This window comes from Aquarana catesbeiana, linkage group LG01 (assembly GCF_042186555.1).
Source record: "Aquarana catesbeiana isolate 2022-GZ linkage group LG01, ASM4218655v1, whole genome shotgun sequence".
Classification (NCBI taxonomy): Eukaryota; Metazoa; Chordata; class Amphibia; order Anura; family Ranidae; genus Aquarana; species Aquarana catesbeiana.
In genome coordinates, this window is record NC_133324.1 from 58,309,576 (window position 1) to 58,330,491 (window position 20,916).

The following is a 20,916-nucleotide window of genomic DNA, read 5'->3' on the forward strand; positions in this document are numbered from 1 at the left end:
TAGAGTCTGGCACAGACTTGAGACTGGGGTGGAGGTTCACCTTCCAGCAGAACAACGACCCTAAACATAAAGCCAGAGTTACAATGGAATGGTTTAGATCAAACCACATGCATGTGTTAGAATGGCCCAGTCAAAGTCAAGACCTAAATCCAATTGAGAATCTGTGGCAGGAAAATTGCTGTTCACAGACGCTCTCCATCCAATCTGACAGAGCTTGAGCTGTTTTGCAAAGAAGAATTTGCAAAAATGTCACTCTCTAGATGTATAAAGCTGGTAGAGACATCCCCAAAAAGACTTGCAGCTGTAATTGCAGTGAAAGGTGGTTCTACAAAGCATTGACTCAGGGGGGCTGAATACAAATGCACGCCACACTTTTCACATATTTGTTTGTAAAAAATGCTGAAAACCATTTATCATTTTCCTTCGACTTCACAATTTTGTGCCACTTTGTGTTGGTCTATCACATAAAATCCCAATAAAACACAGTTACGTTTTTTGGTTGTAACAAAATGTGTAAAATGTCAAGGGTTATGAATGCTTTTTCAAGGCACTATATGTGTTGTGATCCATTGGTCCATTGCTTTTTGACTATGCCATCTTTTTTTCTAGGAGACCTCCACCACAAACTCCTATCAGCATTCCAGGTAAGAGGACAAACGTACATATTTGTGTTATCTATTCTATAGCAATAGAGAATTCATTTTATTTTGTTATTCTTTATTATGAAATAAAAAAATAGGAATTGATCTTTTTGTATTTAGGTTTTAGAATAACGACTAACATCTATGGGTCCATTCCCCCCATTATACACTATGCTGGACAGGAATGCACAGGAACGCACCCATGCATTCCTGTACAATTCACATGCCATCTGTGTGCAGTGTGCTTGAAATCGCACCAAAAGTAGCGCATGCACTACTTTATAAAATGCGTAGGAACCGAATTGCATGGTACTTCTGTACCATGTGATCCTGTGCAGGCAAATGCCCAGGCCAATTTTCAGCTTTCAGCGCTGTTGCACTTTGAATGACAATTGCACGGTCATGCGACACTGTACCCATATGAAATTTGTGTCACTTTTATCAAACGAAAAAAAGGCAGAAATTTTTGAATAGGAAAACCTTTTTCTTCGTTTCTGTCATAAAATTTTGCAAATAAATAATTTTTCTCCTTCACTGATGTGTGTAACGATATCACGTACGGGACATGAAAAGCTGTAGCTAGCTGCCATCTTGTGTGGAAGTAGCCATGACAGTTTGGCTAACCATGTAACATACAGAGAAATCTGAACTCCCTCCTCCCTCCTCCCTTGTCTTAGGAATTCAAAGCTTTTTAAGTTCAACAGAAAAGGTTATCTCAACAGAGAAAACAGAACCAGGTTAGGTCAGTAGAAAACATTTGTTGTAAGGGCAGTGTTCAGGCCTGTCGTAAAACTGTCACCCTCCCCATTCAGAGACCTAACAGGCCCCGGTTGTAAATTGTCTGAATACACCTCCAACTTATAAGTATGAAATTTCAGCATGTGTCCTAACTTCTGACTTAGTAATAGCACAGCCATAATCTGGACATATTTAGTTTCCTCAGATAATATGGAACGTTTCAAGTCCAGACACCCCTATGTCAGGTCATATGGGAAACCCCTGGGACCACTTATTCCTCCAAAGCAGGCTATACGTTATAGATATGGCATGTTTAGACTTGTTTTGAAGGAAATCTCAAGTTGAATAATAATATGGATATTGGGAGTCTGTAAACACTATAGATGCAGATATATGAAATGTATTACAAAATCTACTTGGGACGTGGTCATGAGTGTAGACACCTCCCAGCAACCAACCCCTAAACAAGATGACCAGACGATTGGTTACTGGTCACTGTCAACACCCCCTTTGATTTGACGGAAAAGAGGAGATGCCAAGACAATGGTCAGTTCTCCTTTTACCATCCAAGAAGAAACATCTGCCAAGTCGAGAACCGATTACCAAGCTCATTGATCGAACTCTGATCAACCCTTGGACATTAATTGCAAGTATTCTTTCTTCCCAATTCTACCTTATTGCTTTGTGGCTGTATATTGTCTTTATTTTTTGAAACATCTTTTTTCTGTAAATGTTTTATTTGCATCAACTTTGACCTTTTCATAATAAACCCTTATGTTGAAAAGTGTTAACCTTGTCCCTAAAGCTCTTAATGCAAGCTATAAACGAACCTGCCTTTTGAAGGGTGCTACTGTTGTAGAGTAAGACTCTGAGCAGACCTGTCTGTGGTGACAGTGTGTGTGGCAGATGCTTATTCTAAAATTATAATTGGTATTGCTAAAATTACGAGTCTCCTCCAGCTCAGTCTTTTAAACGGGGGTGGTGGCAGTTAAAGGGTTAATTGTGTAATTAGCCCAGTGACAATCACTCTCAGGCTGCTCGCACCTAGATTGTGGTCCCGCGAGCTGGAAAATCTTTGTGCTAGGCGCAGCTGAGAGTGGCATTGTTACGTAAGTGACAGCGTGGTGTGAGGTTGGCCGGTCCTTCGTTGCAAGTTAGCGAGGAGGGCAGGGATCTGACACCTGCGTTCGTCACAATGTGCACTGATGCATACCTCCCAACTTTTTAAGATGGGAATGAGGGACACCTATTAACACAAGTATGAAGGCATAGGACACACACCCCTGTCACGCCCCTTAAAGGAGAATTATTTTAAAAAAAGATTAGTTAAACCCACAAGTGATTTTTATTTTATTTTTTAGCACTACTATTCCTTTATATTGGCTTTTGAAATTTGCAAATGCAGCAGTTTAGAATTTGGATGAAAGGTTTAGCACTGGGAAACACTTTGATAAATAGTGCACTTTATATACAACTGTATAGATCAGACCAAAATGAGGGACAAATGAGGAAGAAAGAGGGACAGAGAAACTTTGTTCTAAATGAGAGACAATCCCTCGAAATTAGGGACTATTGGGAGCTTTGATGATGGGCACTGGTGAGGCTGCACTGATGGGCACTGGTGAGGCTGCACTGATGGGCACTGGTGAGGCTGCACTGATGGACACTGATGAGGCTGCACTGATGGGCACTGATGAGGCTGCACTGATGGGCACTGATGAGGCAACACTGATTGGCACTGATGAGGCAACACTGATTGGCACTGATGAGGCTACACTGATGGGCACCAATGCACCAATGAAGATGCACTGATTGGCACTGATGAGGCTACACTGATTGGCACTGATGAAGCTGCACTGATGGGCACTGATAGGTGGCACTGATAAGCTGCATTGATGGGCACTGATGGGGCTGCACTGATCATGAAGGCGCTGATGATCAGTGTCCTCATTATGAGTGTAAACAATGTACTGAGAGCCTTGCCAGTTTTCAGCAATCCTTTCCTCACACAGAGTGGGAGGAAAGGACTGCTGATAATCAGCAAGTTTGTTTACATGTGATCAGCTGTGATTGGACACAGCTGATCACATTGTAAAGGGCTGCTTTGATTGGCCCTTTTACCCTGATCTGTGATCAGCTTTGACGAAAAGGACAAAGTGGTCACATAGTACGCCTGATGCGCGCCCGGGTTCTGGGAGGACGTCCATGGCCTCCCAGAACTGGACGACTGTGCTGTAGCCATCTTTCGGCTATAGCATGGTCGGCGAGTGGTTAAGTTAACAAGTTAACATTGACACTTGCTACAGATCGCAACTGCAGTGCGTTTTGAACGCAGGTTTCTTGCACTGCATTTTGTTATGAACTTTTCTCCTGTTTCTGGTGTTCAGAGGAGACAAGCAAACACCCGGTGTGCACGAGGCCTTAAATCTGTACAAATTAACATTTCTGCATGGCTTTATGTGAGATCAATCTTCTTCTTCTTTTATTTTTTTCCCAGATGATCCAGCCTACGCATCACTGGATGATTTTAGATTGTAGCAATAGCAAAGAACGTAAGTGAGCTGTTGTAAATTCTGTACAAATGTAACATAACTAAAATGTTTATTCCAAGACCTGATCAGGAAAAATTTGATTTGAAATGCTGACAGATTGGGTCAGGTTTTGTTGAATTTATTCATTTATTAAAGGTTGCACTTTCCAAAAATCTAAAAAATAGATGTCTGGGAAGTTGCATAAAGCAGCATTTAACTTCCCCAATATCTACCCTCCCCGCACTTAAAGCAGAACTAAAGTTTCCTAATCAACAGCAACTTTTTTTAATTCTCATGCCGCATTAATAAATGGATAGGAAGGTATATTATATTTATAGTTTTTAAAGTAGTAGTTAACCCTGTGAGTGCACCTGTAGGTACAATGAATGTCTCCTAAACGTGCACCTTTTCGGAGATATTCCTATCGGCAATGGCCGATGATGTCACCTGCCCATACACAGCCACACAGTATGCTGTGGAATGCGGAGCGCCACGCTGTGACCGCGACATCATTGGAACCCGGCCATTCAAACGGCTGGAGCCCGCAAACCCGTAAGGAAGACAGGGTGAAGATGAAAGTCTCTGCATGACAATCGCTGGAGGGCATAATTTCTGAGGTAAGTTTGTCATAATGTGCGATCATGCAGTGCATACTACCACATTATGGCATAAACCTAAAGGGGTCCAGGTTTTTTTCCCCCCCAAGGTTACTACGCCTTTAATTTGATTTATTTTTTATTTCTTAAAGCAGAGTTTTACCCAAAAGTGGAACTTCCGCTCATTTGTCTCCCCCCCCCCCCTCCGGTGCCACATTTGGCACCTTTTGGGGGGGGAGAGGATACCTGTCTTTGACAGGTATCCTGTCCCCACTTCCGGGAGTCACACCTCGGCTCCCTCCTCCTTCCCCTGCCGCTAGGCCAGTAGGAGAGCGCAGCGGTGCCTCACACATGTGCAGTAGGGACCCGTCTTGAAGCCCTAATGCTACACTGCCGGGTTCCCTTACCCGCAATGGCGGTGGCAGCACCCGACAGCTGATGGAAACATCAGCCGCGTTGCCGACATCGCTGGACTCCAGGACAGGTAAGTGTCCTATTATTAAAAGTCAGCAGCTGCAGCATGTGTAGCTGCTGGCTTTTAGTTTTTGCAGAAGTGGGCAGACTTCCTCTTTAAGTTGTTTCCTGGTATCTAGCGTAGGCCAAAATTATGTCATACTTCCCAGGAGTGGGAATTCTATTCTTTTATCTAGATCAGGGGTCTTCAAACTACGGCCCTCCAGTTGTTCAGGAACTACAATTCCCATCATGCCTAGTCATGTCTGTGAATGTCAGAGTTTTATAATGCCTCATGGGATGTGTAGTTCTGCAGCAGCTGGAGGGCCATAGTTTGAGGATCCCTGATCTAGATGTGGCACCCTGGAGTTTAGTTAGGGATGCTCCTCACACATTTACTTGCCAAGAGAAGTTATCTCGGTCGATGGATAGGGATCTATTGATTTGTCCCTAAGCTTGGCCTTGTTGCACTTTTCTCTTCTACCACCAGGTGGCTGGGTACTTGGTGGTACTGCGTACGAGAAGGGCAACCCAAGGTCAGGTCATTAGTATGTGGGTGTTCCAGCCAATGGGCAGGGGTTTTCTTGAATCCCTTGGCCTGCTGGGAGAGCCTATATATTCAGGTGAGATCAGGTGATCTGTGTTCTGTTCCACCCGGACTGCCGTGATCCAAGCCCTCGTGAGGGCTCTGAGGGAAGTGCAGGGTCCAAAGGGGAGACTCTGGAATTGTAGATGGGCCTGGTTGACCGAAAATCTCAGTTACTTCTGTAATGCCCTGTACACACAACCGGTTTTGCCGTCGGAATAAACTCCGAAGGTGTCTCTGACGGAATTGCACTCAAGCGGTCTTGCCTACACACGGTCACACCAAAGTTCGACCGTCCAGAATGCGGTGATGTACAACACGTACGACGGGACTATAAAAAGGAAGTTCAATAGCCAGTAGCCAATAGCTTCTGTCTCGTACTTGCTTCAGAGCATGCGTTGTTTTTGGTCTGTCGGAACAGCATACAGGCGAGCGGTTTTCCAGATAGGAATTGGTTCCGTCGTAAATATTTAGAACATGTTCCATTTCTAGGTCCGTCAGAATTTTCGAAAAAAAAAAAAATCCGATGAGGCATACACATGATCGGAATATACGATGAAAAGCTTCCGTCTGACTTTTTCTGTCGGACATTCCGCTCGTGTGTACACGGCTTAACAGTTGTAGTATGGGTGCGTGCAAGTAAGCATCCCCGAATCCCCGGGTACATCTAATTCTGCAGTTCTGGGGAATCAAGTCTGACTTTCCTCCTGTGACGTGGGAAATGGCTTTCTGTAACCTTTCTGCAAAGAGTGATTTATCATCAAAAAAAAGGGTATTTATACTAATTTTGTTTTGACACAGTGTCAGCTGCCCGTAGTTCTGACCACAATACCCATATGGCTATCAAAAGTAGTGACATTGATCTTGCGAAGTAACGAGTTGTATGCATCGCCGTCTCACCAGTGAAGTCTGCTGGGAGCCATAATTCGTCCAAAGCCTTGACTATATTTTCCCTAGAAACATTTTGATGAATCACTGTTTCCATGTTTTTGGTCCATGCCCACAGGGCTTTGGATACAGATAGGGCAATTGCTGACTTCCAGGCGTTTACCCGCCATTTGGTAAGCTCCTTTAAGTTGGGGTCTATTCTGTCTAAAGGATCCTCAATTGAGGCTGAATTATCGATTGGTGAGATAAAATTCTTTGTTATAGGAACCACTTCCGCGTCTACCTCCGGCAGACCGTCTGGCATTGCAGAATCTTGTTCCCGACTGTGGATAAAGTTTTCCTAGGCATTTGAGAGGAAAAAATTATTATTTTATTCTTTTTTCCTTTTCTGTTTAACAATGTCTCTGATATCATCCATCAGAGTAAGCCCATGTTTCCACTATTGCGACCTGAATGATTTTGCCACGAATTCTATGCGACTTGAAACAATTCCTGTGTATTCTTGAGGTCTGTGGACCTCAAGTCGCATCAAAGTGGAACCAAAGTAGTGCAGGGACTACTCTGAAGTCGCTGCGACTTGAGATCACACAGATAAATGGCACTCATTGGAAATCATGGGGTACGACTTGTCATGCGACTTTGCAGTCCAAAGTCATATTAGTGGAAACCGAGCCGGGAAGCAGGTTTCCTTCTTTCGGCTCGGTTTCCACTAATACGACTTGGGACTGCAAAGTCACATGACAAGTCGTACCCCATGATTTCCAGTGCGTTCCCTTGAACTCTACAGCTAAGTGTAGTCATTGCTTTTATTTTTCTTTTAGCACTATTTGTATTTCACTGAATACGTGTTGATTTGTTTTTGAATGGTATCCTCATGCTGTATTTTGCTAAAAAAAACTTTAAATAAAGAATAAAAAAAAAAAAAGACTTCCATCATCCAATCATGTGCAAGCAAAAATGCTGATTTTTTTATTTTCCTTGCTCCTGATTGGGTATTGTTTGCAAAGCACAGCCTTGGCTCATTTACCAAGCTGTGGAGCAACTGCAGTCTTTTTGTCTTTAGTAAATCAACCCCACAGAGTCTCCACAGACTGACAAAATACATCATTGCAGTTAGTGGTGGCCGCTCATTAGGGGCGCAGGGGCACCGTCCCCCTAATCCATGCGCCCGGCCCCTTAATCTACATGCAGGGCACTGGACGCATGGATTCCAATGGGGTTTTTGTTTTCTTTTTTTGAAGCACGTGATTGGCGCTTTAAAAAAGGGTGGGCTTTGGGGGGCATAGAGCACTGCGCCCTGAGCCCACCCTGTTGTGTGACATTAATGAATTAATATTCGTTAATGTCTTCCTGTTTCTCCTCCCAATTGGCTGGGAGGAGAAGCGACGGCCAGGACACGGAGGAGACAGAGGGGGGGGGGGGGGGGAGCCACCTTTGCACCTGTGACCTGCATGGGATAAGTGCAGGGCTGACAGGGGGGGCCTGGCCGGCCAGCGACCGGGGTGGGGGGGGGTGTGTATGGTGTGTAGTGAAGGGCTCGAGCGACGGGGAGGGGGGTGTGAGAGTTAGTGTGGGGTGGCGGGCTGGAGCAACGGAGAGGGGGATGTCTGTGGTCAAGTCTGTCTGCCGTGCCCCCCCCCCCTCCGACCAATGGAGCACCAGCCGCCACTGATTGTAGTGCTTCCATGTATGGGGTCAGGAGGAAAAAGCGCACTTTGATTTTAAGAAATCAGGCCCCTATAACAAATTAATACAAATATAATGACCAGTGGCAGCCCGTGAATTGTGGGCGCACGGGTGCCATCCCCCCAACCATGCGCCCGGCCCCTTTCAGGATGCCGCACGCATTGACTCCTATGGCGGGGGTGGGAGCGGGTGTTTTTTGTTTTTTTAAGCATCTGATTAGAGCCAGAGGCTCTAATAAGCTTCAAAATAGGGTGGGCACGGGGCGCAGAGATTGCGCCCTGATCCCACCCAACTGTGTGACTATAGCAAATTAATTTTTGCTATTTTCACACTAACCTTCCTCCCCGCCAATCAGAAGGCAGAACATCAGACCTGTTTCCTGATTGGCCAAAGTGCCAGGCCACCCTATTGGAAGCCTGGCGCTTAGGAAGAGGAGTGGAGGAGACACACGCTGGACTGGACGAAGGATACCTCCATCGCCGCTCTGGTGCACTTGGAGAGAAGCCTGACGGTAAGTGCCTGACCACAGGGAGTCTGTCAGAGCTAAGAGCCACGAGCCACATAGGCGCGGGGGGGAGGTTGGGGGTGCTGACAGACCTGCAAGCCCCGCGATGGGGTGCTGTTAGAGCCGCTAGCTCCAGGGGGGGGGGGGGGGTGCCGCTGTCAAAGCCCAGAGATGGAGGGAGTGCTGTCAGAGCCTAGAGCCTCTTCATGGGGGTGCCGCTGTCAGAGCCCAGAGACGGGGGATGTAAGTTTGCTGTCAGAGCCGCGAGTGGGGGGGTTGGGGGTGTGCTGTCTGAGCGGGGGGGGGGGGGGGGGGTCCTGTGCTTATCTGTATACCCTGATCTGTATACACCCTGATCTGTGAGGCTAAGCTTTATATACCCTGATCTGTGAGGCTAAGCTGTATACCCTGATCTGTGAGGCTAAGCTTTATATACCCTGATCTGTATACCCTGATCTGTGAGGCTAAGCTTTATATACCCTGATCTGTATACCCTGATCTGTGAGGCTAAGCTTTATATACCCTGATCTGTATACCCCGATCTATGAGGCTAAGCTGTATACCCTGATCTGTGAGGCTAAGCTTTATATACCCTGATCTGTATACCCTGATCTATGAGGCTAAGCTGTATACCCTGATCTGTGAGGCTAAGCTTTATATACCCTGATCTGTATACCCTGATCTGTGAGGTTAAGCTGTAAACCCTGATCTGTGGTGCTGAGCTATATATTCTGTCCTGTGATGCTGAGCTGTATACTCCTAACACTATGGGTGGAAGCAAGTGGAATACAGGGGACAGAGTGGTTGTATTCTATAAGGTGTGAGGCTCATGAGAAATGGGAGGAGTCAAATAGGAAGGGCGTGGTCTGGTGCCCCCCCCCATCCTAAAACTCCACCAGCCGCCACTGATAATAACTTATTTTCTTTTTTTGTCTCCCAGGTGACGGATTTGGAATGTCGTTCACCTGTACCATCCTCCCTCTCAGGAATGAAGATATTCTGCAGCTATTAATCTTTTTAGGTGTTTTGTTTAGAAAGCTATTTATAAAGAGACAGATTAACTATTGCCTGCTGCAATCAAGACCGCTCCCTGGAATGTTAATAAAACACAAGTCGGTGCAATCACGCATGGTCCAGTTTTTACAAGCCACGTGAAACTTTGAAGCATTGATAGTGCTGACTGAGCACTGGGTGCAGCAAAACTGTGCATCGTTCTTCTCAGGAATTACCAACCAACGCCCCCTACGGGGCTATTGACTTGAAAAGCACATGGACATAAAAGGGTCAATAAAATGTGCCAGGCCAACCTGGAATGCATTCTTACATCACCACTAGAGGGCTTCATGGTAAAAAAAAAGAAACTCATTGCTTGTCAAATAAGCAGCCTGTCTTATGTAAAGGGTGATGCCAAGGGGTTTGTTGTATACATTTTTTTTTTAATTTTTCTTATTTTCAGAAAAGAGGTGAAATAGGAAAACATATGCCATGAAGCTGAACTGCAGAATTCACTAATACAAGGACCTTGTTTCATCCCTTTGTTGTAGATGCGGGATCTGCTCTCTATCTCTCGGGGCTCCTATGAATGTATGCCATTCCCACCTTGGGAGCCCAGTGATAGTTGGGGATTCCTGTTTTGCATGTTCGCAGCCTATGTGGCATCCAATGTGCTATATTAACCAGGAAAAAAACAAAACTCTTAAACAGGCTGTAGTCCCCTACAGCAGTGTTTCTCAACTCCAGTCCTCAAGGCGCCCCAACTGGTCATGTTTTCAGGCTTTCCATTATTTTGCACAGGTGATTTAATCAGTTTCACTGCCTTGGTAATTACCACAGCCATTTTCATCTGAGGGAAATCCTGAAAACATGACCTGTTGGGGCGCCTTGAGGACTGGCTTTGAGAAACACTTGCCCTACAGCATGGGGATCAAACTAGAGTTACAAGTCTTTAACGCCCAACTCCAGGAAAAGTAAAAGCACTCCCTTGCAGCGGGGCTGCACCCGCAGTGCCAAGGTTACCTGAACACATCTGTCTAGGGGACGCTAAAAGTACTTTTTCCTACCTGATCGTCCGCTCCCCTAGAAAACGCCCCCCCCCGTGCTCTGGCAGTGGAATGTCCCTCTGTGTCCTCACATCCAAAGCAGAACTGTGGTCACTACATTGGTCTTGATAAAGTCAGATCTATCTGGGGCTGCTGTTAGAAATCTTGGGGCCCGGTACAGCCTGCCTGACCTGCTCTCCATCTTGAAGTGATCGCTTTGTAGCCTGCAGCAGCCAGCGGGAGGGAGAGAAGAAGAAGCTTTCAGCGCTGCTAGAAGGCCCTGACAGCAAAAGGAAGGAAGTTATCTACAGGAGGGGTGATTGGTGCTGCAGGGGGCGTTTACTAGGACAGATCCCATGTAGTTCCCCCCAAACCCCTCCCCCCCGGGACAGAAAGCTGATGGGAGGGAGAGGAGAAGGAGGGGAGATTAAGCCAGCAGCACTGCAAGGAAGGTGGGGGGGGGGGGGGCCCAACAGGGGGGCAACTGAGGCAGGGGTAATCCAATGATGGACAAGGAACCAATCCCCTGTATGGCTCTCCCTGCAGCAGCTGAAAGCCAGTGGGAGGGAGAAGAAGAAGCTGGCTTTCAACTGCTGCAGGGAGAGCCCAATAGGAGATTGGATCCTGTAACCCCCCCCACCGCACCAGTCACCCCCTCTTGTCCATGATCCGATTCCTCCAGCTGCGCTGATGGGGCCTGGGCTTGGTACAGGAGCACCGGTGGTACCCCCTTATCAGCAGCCCCTGGGGGGGCATCCAACCACTGGCTTGCAGGGGAGAAGAGGCTGTAAGGACCAGTCTAGCACTGTGTAGGAGCCTGCGGAAGATCACTTAAGAAGTGCTTTAGCCGGGCCCCTGGGCATGCATGGGCGGTTAACCCTTGCGGTGCCGTTGCCCCACTGTAAAGGAGGACTTTTACTTTTCCCAGAGTTCAGTTTTAACACCAGCCTAATGGTGACCATACATTCTTCAATTTTATTATCCAAATTAATATGGGTATTGACCACAATGGTTGACTCTGCAAATAATCTAATAATAATAATAATAATAACAACTTTCCTTTTCATCGATTCAGACTTGATTTTAGATCAGATTCGGTCAAACTGAGTTAATCGGCCAGGGAGAAAAATCATACCATCCTATTTTCTTCACGGCATACTTTGAATGTAACTGTCGATTATGTTTAGTTCCGCTTTAACTTATGATTGAGTTCCTTTGCGTGCAGCATATTGCTTGAATGGGTTGTAGACTATCGATCGATTATTCCTATCATGAGAAAATATTTAAGAAAGAAATCAATCATTTATTCCAACCTGTATGGCCACCATAAGACATGAGGGAAAGTTATCAAACTGGAGCAGACAGAATATGGAGTAACTATGCATGGCAACCAATCTACTTGTTCAGTTGGGCCTGGTTCACACCTATGCAGTTTGCTTTTGATCTGTTTTTGCTGTGCTTTTTGCATTTTTTTTCATGCTTTTTTTTTTTACCAATTTGTTGTTGGGCAGATAAACACAAAACGTGGGAAAATCGTGGCAAAAACGCACTACATGCTTTTCTGCAGCTTCTCCATTGAAGTCTATTGAACCAGAAAAATGCACCGTTTTGCGTTTAAAAAAAAAAGTTTCTAACCCTTTTCAAAAACGCAGCGGCTGAAAAAAAAGCATAGATGTGAACGTAAAAGCGGAGTTCCACCCAAAAGTGGAACTCTCGCTTCTACGCCCCCCCCCCCCCCCCCCTCTGGTGCTACATTTGGCACATTTGGGGGGGGAGGGGGCAACAAGGAACCTGTTTATGACAGGTCCACTTCCGGAGATGTGCCGCGGCCTGTTCTCCAAGGAGTTCGCCCCCCTCCTCCTTCCCCCCGCTGCCGGGCCAATTAAAAAGTGCAGAGTGCTTCGTGCAAGCGCAGTAGGGATCCCGCTGTGAAGCCCAAAAGGCTTCACTACCGGGTTCCCTTACCAGGAATGGCGGCGGCAGCACCCGGGAGTCGATCCGAAGATCGGCTGGGGTGCCGACATCGCGGGAACCCCTGGACAGGTAAGTGCCCTAATATTAAAAGTCAGCAGCTACAGTATTTTCTTCACCCAGGCTGGGACCTCCTCTTTAAATGGACTGTAGTGCATTTCTTCAAAAAAGCACTAAAAAAATGCATAGTTGTGAACCAGGCCTTAACGAGGAGCTCCCCAAAAAAAATTAAAAGTCAGCCACTACAAATACTGCGGCTTCACAGCCGGTTTCCTACTGCGCATGCGCGAGTCGCTCTGCGCCTTGTGATTGGTCCCGTAGATTCCTGGGGACTGTGATGTCACTGCGGGAGGTGGGGGGGGGGGGGCGAACTTCTGGCTGAGATCACTGCGGCAACGGAAGTGGGAGCAGCTACCTGTCAAAAACCAGCTACCCACCCCCAAAAACTGCCAAACGTGGCAGCGGAGGGTGCAAACAAGTGGAATTTCCCCTTTTTGGGTGGAGCTCTGCTTTAAAGTTTGAAAATAATAGATGAAAGCTAATTGGATGTTGTGCGCGGCTGCTCCAGATTCTGTCTGCTTCAGTTTTGATAAATATCACCCCCCCCCCCCCCCCCCCCTGCATTCTATCTTCAGCCATGCAACTGCAATTTTCAAACTCACCGGACTCTACTGAAAATAACTGTCACTTTGTTGAACACAAGGATGCTTCATCTGGTTCGTTAGCTTAGCGAATTGAGTCTAATGTCAGATAGTAAGCAGAGAGATGTTCTTTTAAAAAGGACATTAAACTGTCGTAATCTTATGTTCCAGTCCAACTGACAGAATCTAAATGGACCCTGCCATGTAAAATTACCCCATATTGTATACAGTGGAACCTTGGTTAACGAGTAACGCGGTAAACGAGCGTTTTGAAAGACGAGCAACTTTTTTTTTTTTTCTTTAAGTCTGTCTCAGTTTGCGAGTGTTGTCTCGCAAAACGAGCAGAATTCGAGCTAATGGGGTGTGCAGTGCCGCATTTCACCAGAGGTGCAGGGGGCGCTCGGACACTCGGAATGGTTCGGAGCCATTCGGAAACACTCGGAAATACTCAGTTCCCGAGTGTTTCTGAGGCTTTCCGAGTTCAGCCGAGCTGTCCCCGAGTATTTCCGAGGCTCTCTGGCGCCCCCCCCCCCCCCCCACCTCTGGCCACATGCGGTATTGCATGCAATAGAAGTCAATGTAGAACAAATTATCTTCGTTTCTATTGACTTCTATGGGGAAACTCGCTTTGATATGCGAGTGCTTTGGATTACAAGCATTCTTCTGGAACAGATTATGCTCATAATCCAAGGTTCCACTGTATTTGTAACGAATTGTATAGTAGGCTCCACTGTGTGGATGCAAGATGAAATATGTCACTGCCAAGGGATAGTGAGAGGGGTGCAGGAGATCAGTAGCCTGCTCATTTCCCAGGTATTACTGTACTTGCACGACAGAGCAGCAGCGACATTTTCCACTGATTATACAGAAGTGTAATGCTGAATCTGGGTGACAGATTCACTTTAAACAGAAACTAAACCCTCCTCACCTTTACAGCCAAGGAAGCTGCCATCTTTGCTTCTGTTTGATCTGCAGTTGCCATGATGCTGCACATGTGATCAGTTATGACACCAGCCATTTACCTACTTCCCATCCACGCTATAGCCGAATGACAGCTACAGTGCAGGCTTACTTTGCCGGGACTGCACTGATAATTAGGGCACTGATCATCATCAGTGCCCACCAGTGCTGCCAATCTGTGCTCATCAGTGCCCATCATAGTCTCCCCCCCCTTTCTTGACCTGCCGGGCTGCATGCTCAGATAAGGATCTGGTATGGATTTTGGGGGGGACACCACGCTGTTTTTTTTTTTTAGTGTGGGGTTCCCCTTCAAGATCCTTAGAGCACAAATCGCATGCCACAAGTCGAATCAGTTAAGATGATGATCCAACTTGGATGCGACTTACATTCAAATCAGTGGGCTTACATCATGCCCAAGTCGCACCAAAGTAGTGCAGGAACCTTTTTCAAAGTCGGGCCGACACAAGTTGGACCAGTTAAGACGGCTCCCATAGGGAACCATTCATTTATACATGTCATACGACATGTGCTCCCAAAGTCGTAGAGCGTATGTCGCACCAGTGTGAACTGGGCCTGAGCCCTCGTTCACAATGTACACAGGTTTGAAATGATCTCGCGTGATTTCAAACCCGCATTTCAGTGTGGGTTCGGGGGGGATTTGAAAGACATCTGTGCGTGTTCATGCACAGATCTCTATTGAAATCGCACCCCCCCCCCCCCCCCCGAAGTCGCCAAACGTAGTGCAGGAACTACAGTTTGGAAATTGGTGTGGCGCCGCAAAAGTTGGCGTCGTACCGATTGGGACAGTGCTGTTGTCGTCAATAGACTGCGATTTGGCATGTCAATCAAATCATGCGGATGTGAACTTAGGCTGGGTTCACACTGGTCCGACAAACGCTCCGACATTGGGAGCTCATGTCGCATGACGTGTGAAATTTAATGTTTCCCTATGGGAGCCGTCCTAACTGGTCCGACACAAGTCGTTCCGACTTTAGAAATGCTCCCTGTACTACTTTGGTCCGACTTTGATCCTACTTCAGCCTATTGACTATCATTGAAGTCGGATCAAAGTCGGATTGCCATCTTGCATGATCCGACTTTGGCACGCGACTTGTGCTCAGATGTTCTTGAGGGGGAACTCCGCGCGCCAAATTTTAAATAAAAAACCGGCATGGGTTCCCCCTCCAGGAGCATACCAGGCCCTTGGGTCTGGTATGGACCTTGAGGGGAACCCCCTACGCCGAAAAAAACGGCGTGGGGGTCCCCCCCAATCCATACCAGACCCTTATCCGAGCACGCAGCCCGGCCGGACAGGAATGGGGGTGGGGACGAGCGAGCGCCCCCCCCCCTCCTGAGCCGTACCAGGCCGCATGCCCTCAACATGGGGGGTTGGTGCTTTGGGGGAGGGGGCGCGCTGCGGCCCCCCACCCCAAAGCACCTTGTCCCCATGTTGATGAGGACAAGGGCCTCTTCCCGACAACCCTGGCCGTTGGTTGTCGGGGTCTGCGGGCGGGTGGCTTATCGGAATCCGGGAGCCCCCTTTAATAAGGGAGCCCCCAGATCCCGGCCCCCCACCCTATGTGAATGAGTATGGGGTACAGCGTACCCCTACCCATTCACCTAGGAAAAAAGTGTCAATTTAAAAAAAAAACACTACACAGATTTTTAAAGCATTTTATTAGACAGCTCCGGGGGTCTTCTTCCGACTTCGGGGGTCTCTCCGGTTCTTCTCCACGCTCTCCGGATCTTCTGCCGGGCTCCTCCGCTCTCTTCTGCTCTTTTGCCGCTCTTTTGCTAAAGCGGAGGAGCCTGGTCTTCAATCTTCTGCCTTCTGCCCTCTTCTCCTGATGTTGACACGACGCTCTCTGGGGCTAGAATGCGCTCTGTGCGCTCTGCTCTGACTTATATAGGCGGTGACCCCCGCCCCCTTATGCCGTCACAGTCCCTGGGCATGCTGGGACTGTGACGTTTTAGGGGGCGTGGTCATCACCCGATGACCACGCCCCCTTATGCCGTCACAGTCCCAGCATGCCCAGGGACTGTGACGGCATAAGGGGGCGGGGTCACCGCCTATATAAGTCAGAGCAGAGCGCACAGAGCGCATTCTAGCCCCAGAGAGCGTCGTGTCAACATCAGGAGAAGAGGGCAGAAGGCAGAAGATTGAAGACCAGGCTCCTCCGCTTTAGCAAAAGAGCGGCAAAAGAGCAGAAGAGAGCGGAGGAGCCTGGCAGAAGATCCGGAGAGCGTGGAGAAGAACCGGAGAGACCCCCGAAGTCGGAAGAAGACCCCCGGAGCTGTCTAATAAAATGCTTTAAAAATCTGTGTAGTGTTTTTTTTTTAAATTGACACTTTTTTCCTAGGTGAATGGGTAGGGGTACGCTGTACCCCATAATCATTCACATAGGGTGGGGGGCCGGGATCTGGGGGCTCCCTTATTAAAGGGGGCTCCCGGATTCCGATAAGCCACCCGCCCGCAGACCCCGACAACCAACGGCCAGGGTTGTCGGGAAGAGGCCCTTGTCCTCATCAACATGGGGACAAGGTGCTTTGGGGTGGGGGGGGCCGCAGCGCGCCCCCTCCCCCAAGGCACCACCCCCCATGTTGAGGGCATGCGGCCTGGTACGGTTCAGGAGGGGGGGGGGCGCTCGCTCGTCCCCACCCCCATTCCTGTCCGGCCGGGCTGCGTGCTCGGATAAGGGTCTGGTATGGATTGGGGGCGACCCCCCACGCCGTTTTTTCGGCGTAGGGGGTTCCCCTCAAGGTCCATACCAGACCCAAGGGCCTGGTATGCCTCTGGAGGGGGAACCCATGCCGGTTTTTTATTTAAAATTTGGCGCGGAGTTCCCCCCTAAAGATTCATACCAAACACAGTGCCGGCATTGGCGGGGATCCAAGTCGGATCCCCGTTCATTGAAAGTCGGACACATGCCGGCTTCATGTCGCAGGGCAAAGTCGGATCCAAAGTAGGACGGCTGTCGTGTCGCACCAGTGTGAACCCAGCCTCAGGGAGAATCAATCACTGTCATTAACAACCTGCACCTGGAAGATTAACCTGCAGAAAACGTTTGGTGAATATAAGATTCTCTGTTTTATAACTGTGAAAGGGTCTTCTGCCAAAAAAAAAAAAAAACCTCTACTTTCTTTCTTTTTTTTTTTTTATACAGAGTAGGGGCTCATCCACACCAGCATACCTCCCTACATTTTGAGATGGGAATGAGGGACACCTACTAACAAACGTATATAGGCATAGGACACGCCCCCCGCCACACCCCCTTAAAGGAGAATTAACCAAAAAAAAGTTAAATAAATCCAGAAGGGCTTTTTTTTTTACCACTACTATTCCTTTATATTAGCTTTTAAATTGTACAAATGCAGCAATTTAGAAATTGGATGAAAGGTTTAGCACTGGGAGACACTTTTTGAAAGATAAAAAGTGCATTTTATATACAGCTATATGTATCAGACCAAAATGAGGGAGAAAGAAGGACAGAGGAACATTGCTCCAAATCAGGGACAGTCCCTCGAAATCAGGGACAGTTGGGAGCTAAGCACCAGTTCCCCGATGTATCTGCATTGCAGAGCATTTCAAGGCGCAGTGATTGACTACAATGTAGTGCAGTATATAAATGACTGCAGGTCCATTTTTTAGGTCCATTAGCAGCCCACTCAAATGAATGAGCTACGTAAAGCACTTTACATGTGCACGGTAAACACACCACAATGGTCACAGGTGGCATGAATGGGGCCTAAAGCTTTAAAGTGTGTGACCAACGCCAAGGCATTGCTCACATAGGCTCTGAGGAAGACTCTTGGGGGAGATGGCCATTAAGTGGTTCTTTCTGAGCAGTCTCATGCCTTCCATTACCCCAAGTTCCTTTCCATTAGACCAGGCACTGGAGGTTGGAGGGTTACTCAGTTTTTTGTGTTTGGATGCCTACATTTGCATTTCACCTTATATATTATACAGATGGTATCTCAGATGTCACTGGCTGCATGCTTGTTGCAGGTTAAGGTTTACTAGAATGTGACATCTTGGGGGTTATTTACGAAAGGCAAATCCACTGTGCATTACAAGTGCAAAGTGCACTTGAAAGTGCACTTAGAAGTGCAGTCGCTGTAAATCTGAGGGGTAGATCTGAAATGAAGGGAAGCTCTGCTGATTTTATCATCCAATCATGTGCAAGCTAAAATGCTGTGTTTTATTTTCCTTGCATGTCCCCCTCGGATCTACAGCGGCTGCACTTCCAAGTGCACTTTTCACTTGTAGTTTGCACTTGTAGTGCAAAGTGGATTCGCCTTTTGTAAATAACCCCCATTGTGTTGCTACCTGTAAAAACAGTCAATGATGGCTTTCATCCTATTACTGCCACCCTTTAGGCTGGGTTCACACTATTGCGAATTGGACCATGTTCACTTGTGGTTGAGCGGTCCTGGTAAAAAGCACAGTTCAGTCGCCTAGGTTTACCACCACCCATGTAAATTAGACATAACAGGTTAAGGCTGGGGTCGTCACACTAGAACACGCAGCGTCTCACAGCAGGGGTCCGGTGCGTCTCCATTCACCATATTCGTTCCGATTTCAGCCCAAATTTTGGGATGAATTCGGACCTGAAACGGACCAAAAGACGCACAGAGCTCCTGTGCAATTCGCACCGGAGCCGCTGCGGAGATGTGTGAACCGGCTCCTGCTGTGAGCCGCTGCGTGTTCTAGTGTGACCTCAGCCTAAACTAGGCATGTGCAATTTGTTTCATTCCGAATTTGTTTTTTAATGAATTTCGACAAATTCGTTAATTCGGAAATATCCAAATTAACGAAAACCCGTTTAACTAATTTTTCCGAATATTCGTAAATTCGAAAAACTTGTAAATTCGTAAATTCATACATTCGTAAATTCGTACATTAGTAAATTTGTGAATTCGAAATAATAATTAACTAATAATAACTTAACTACTATTACTAGTAACTATTAAATTATAGGTATTGTAGTTTCCTTTCAAATTTGGCTGTTAGTGAACGTAACACATACAAATTTATCCGAAGGTTACAAATGATCTGAAATAACGAATGCCGTATCCAAACAAGTTAATAATAATAAATAACAATAATAATAATAAAATCTTTTTATTATTATTTATTATTAATTTGTTCCGTTCCATTTGTTTAGATGCGGCATTCGTTATTTCGGATAATTCGTAATTTCGGATAAATTTGTATTTGTTACGTTCACTAACAACAAAATTTGAAAGGAAATTACAATACCTATAATTTAATAGTTAGTTACTATTTCAGATTTTCAAATTTTCGGGTTTTTGGATTTTCAAATTTCGAATTTACGAATGTACGAATTTACGAATGTACAAATTGCGATCATAACGAATGACCTGGAAAACGAAAAAAAAAATTAACTAATGAAACGAAAATGAACGAATTTTTTGGCTGTGCCCATGTCTAGCCTAAACCTGTAATCCCGCGTACACACGACCGGTTTTGCCGTCGGAATAAACTCCAAAGGTTTCTCCGACGGAATTCCATTCAAGCGGTCTTGCCTACATATGGTCACACCAAAGTCCGACCGTCCAGAACGCGGTGACGTACAACACTTCCGACGGGACTAGAAAAAGGAAGTTCGATAGCTAGTAGCCAATAGCTTCCGTCTCGCGTACTTGCTTCAGAGCATGCGTCGTTTTTGGTCTGTCGGAACAGCATACAGACGAGCGGTTTTCCCGATAGGAATTGGTTCCATCAGGAAATATTTAGAACATGTTCCATTTCTAGGTCCGTCAGAATTTTCAAAAAAAAAATAGTCAGATGAGGCCTACACACGATCGGAATAGACGATGAAAAGCTCCCGTCTGACTTTTTCTGTCGGACATTCCGCTCGTGTGTACGTGGCTTTATATCTAATTTACATGGGTGGTGGTAAACCTAGGTGACTGAACTGTGCTTTTACCAGGACCGCTCATCCACAAGTTAACATGGTCACTGGCCAGGTTATTAGTACACTCTGCCATTTGAAACATTTGACTGGCAGTGCCTCCACCAAACGTGAACCCAACCAAGTGAGTGGAACCATGCCACAACCAGCCCTGCAACTGTGTAATACATATGGTTGTGGCATGGTGCTGCGGGCTTTTAGCATTAAAATAGGTTCTGAGCTGCCTGTGAAATGCCTCTGAAAACGGTCCATTGCAGATTGCTTTTCAGAGGGGTGGCAATGACGGTAAAAGAGCCCTGAACCCCTGCCAGCCCAACCCTGCTGTCCCTTCAGGTGGGCCTTTATGTCTTGGGGACGGGACGGGTGGGGTGGGGTGGGATGGACTTCCTAATCATGTGACAACTGATTGGCTGTCAGTGGTCATGTGACCAGGAGCCCATCCTGTGAACTCCCAATCACGACTAGAGACTAAGAGCTGCCTATGATAACTCAGTGATGGTGCTGGGAGCGCACATTGATTGTGCTCCCAGCACAGAACACATTGCCCATCCTTGGACACATACTCAGTGTGTGGGAGTGAAAGAGGTTACACTGCCTTAAGTCTGCACAGACTGCCGGGGAAGGTTCTTTGATACTTTGATAAATAGGACCTGTGATTGTTACATTATGATTAATGCTGTAATGATATGTATACATTGTAATGACAATTATATGTTTGTAGAATAAAGTCAAGAAAAGAGAAGTA

The 20,916-nt window shown here is 46.8% G+C and overlaps 1 protein-coding gene across 2 annotated transcripts in view; it reads left to right on the forward strand.

Annotated features, from left to right (window-relative positions):
- PSTPIP2 (proline-serine-threonine phosphatase interacting protein 2) overlaps positions 1-20,916 on the forward strand; it is a 166,222-nt gene extending 145,306 nt beyond the window's left edge. For both annotated transcript variants that reach the window (XM_073618847.1, XM_073618858.1), the window contains 4 exons: positions 610-644; positions 3,877-3,931; positions 9,565-15,105; positions 17,242-20,916. In XM_073618847.1, the coding sequence (XP_073474948.1) occupies positions 610-644; positions 3,877-3,917 (76 nt within the window). In that variant the 3' untranslated portion in view covers positions 3,918-3,931; positions 9,565-15,105; positions 17,242-20,916. The remainder of the gene's footprint in view (positions 1-609; positions 645-3,876; positions 3,932-9,564; positions 15,106-17,241) is intronic.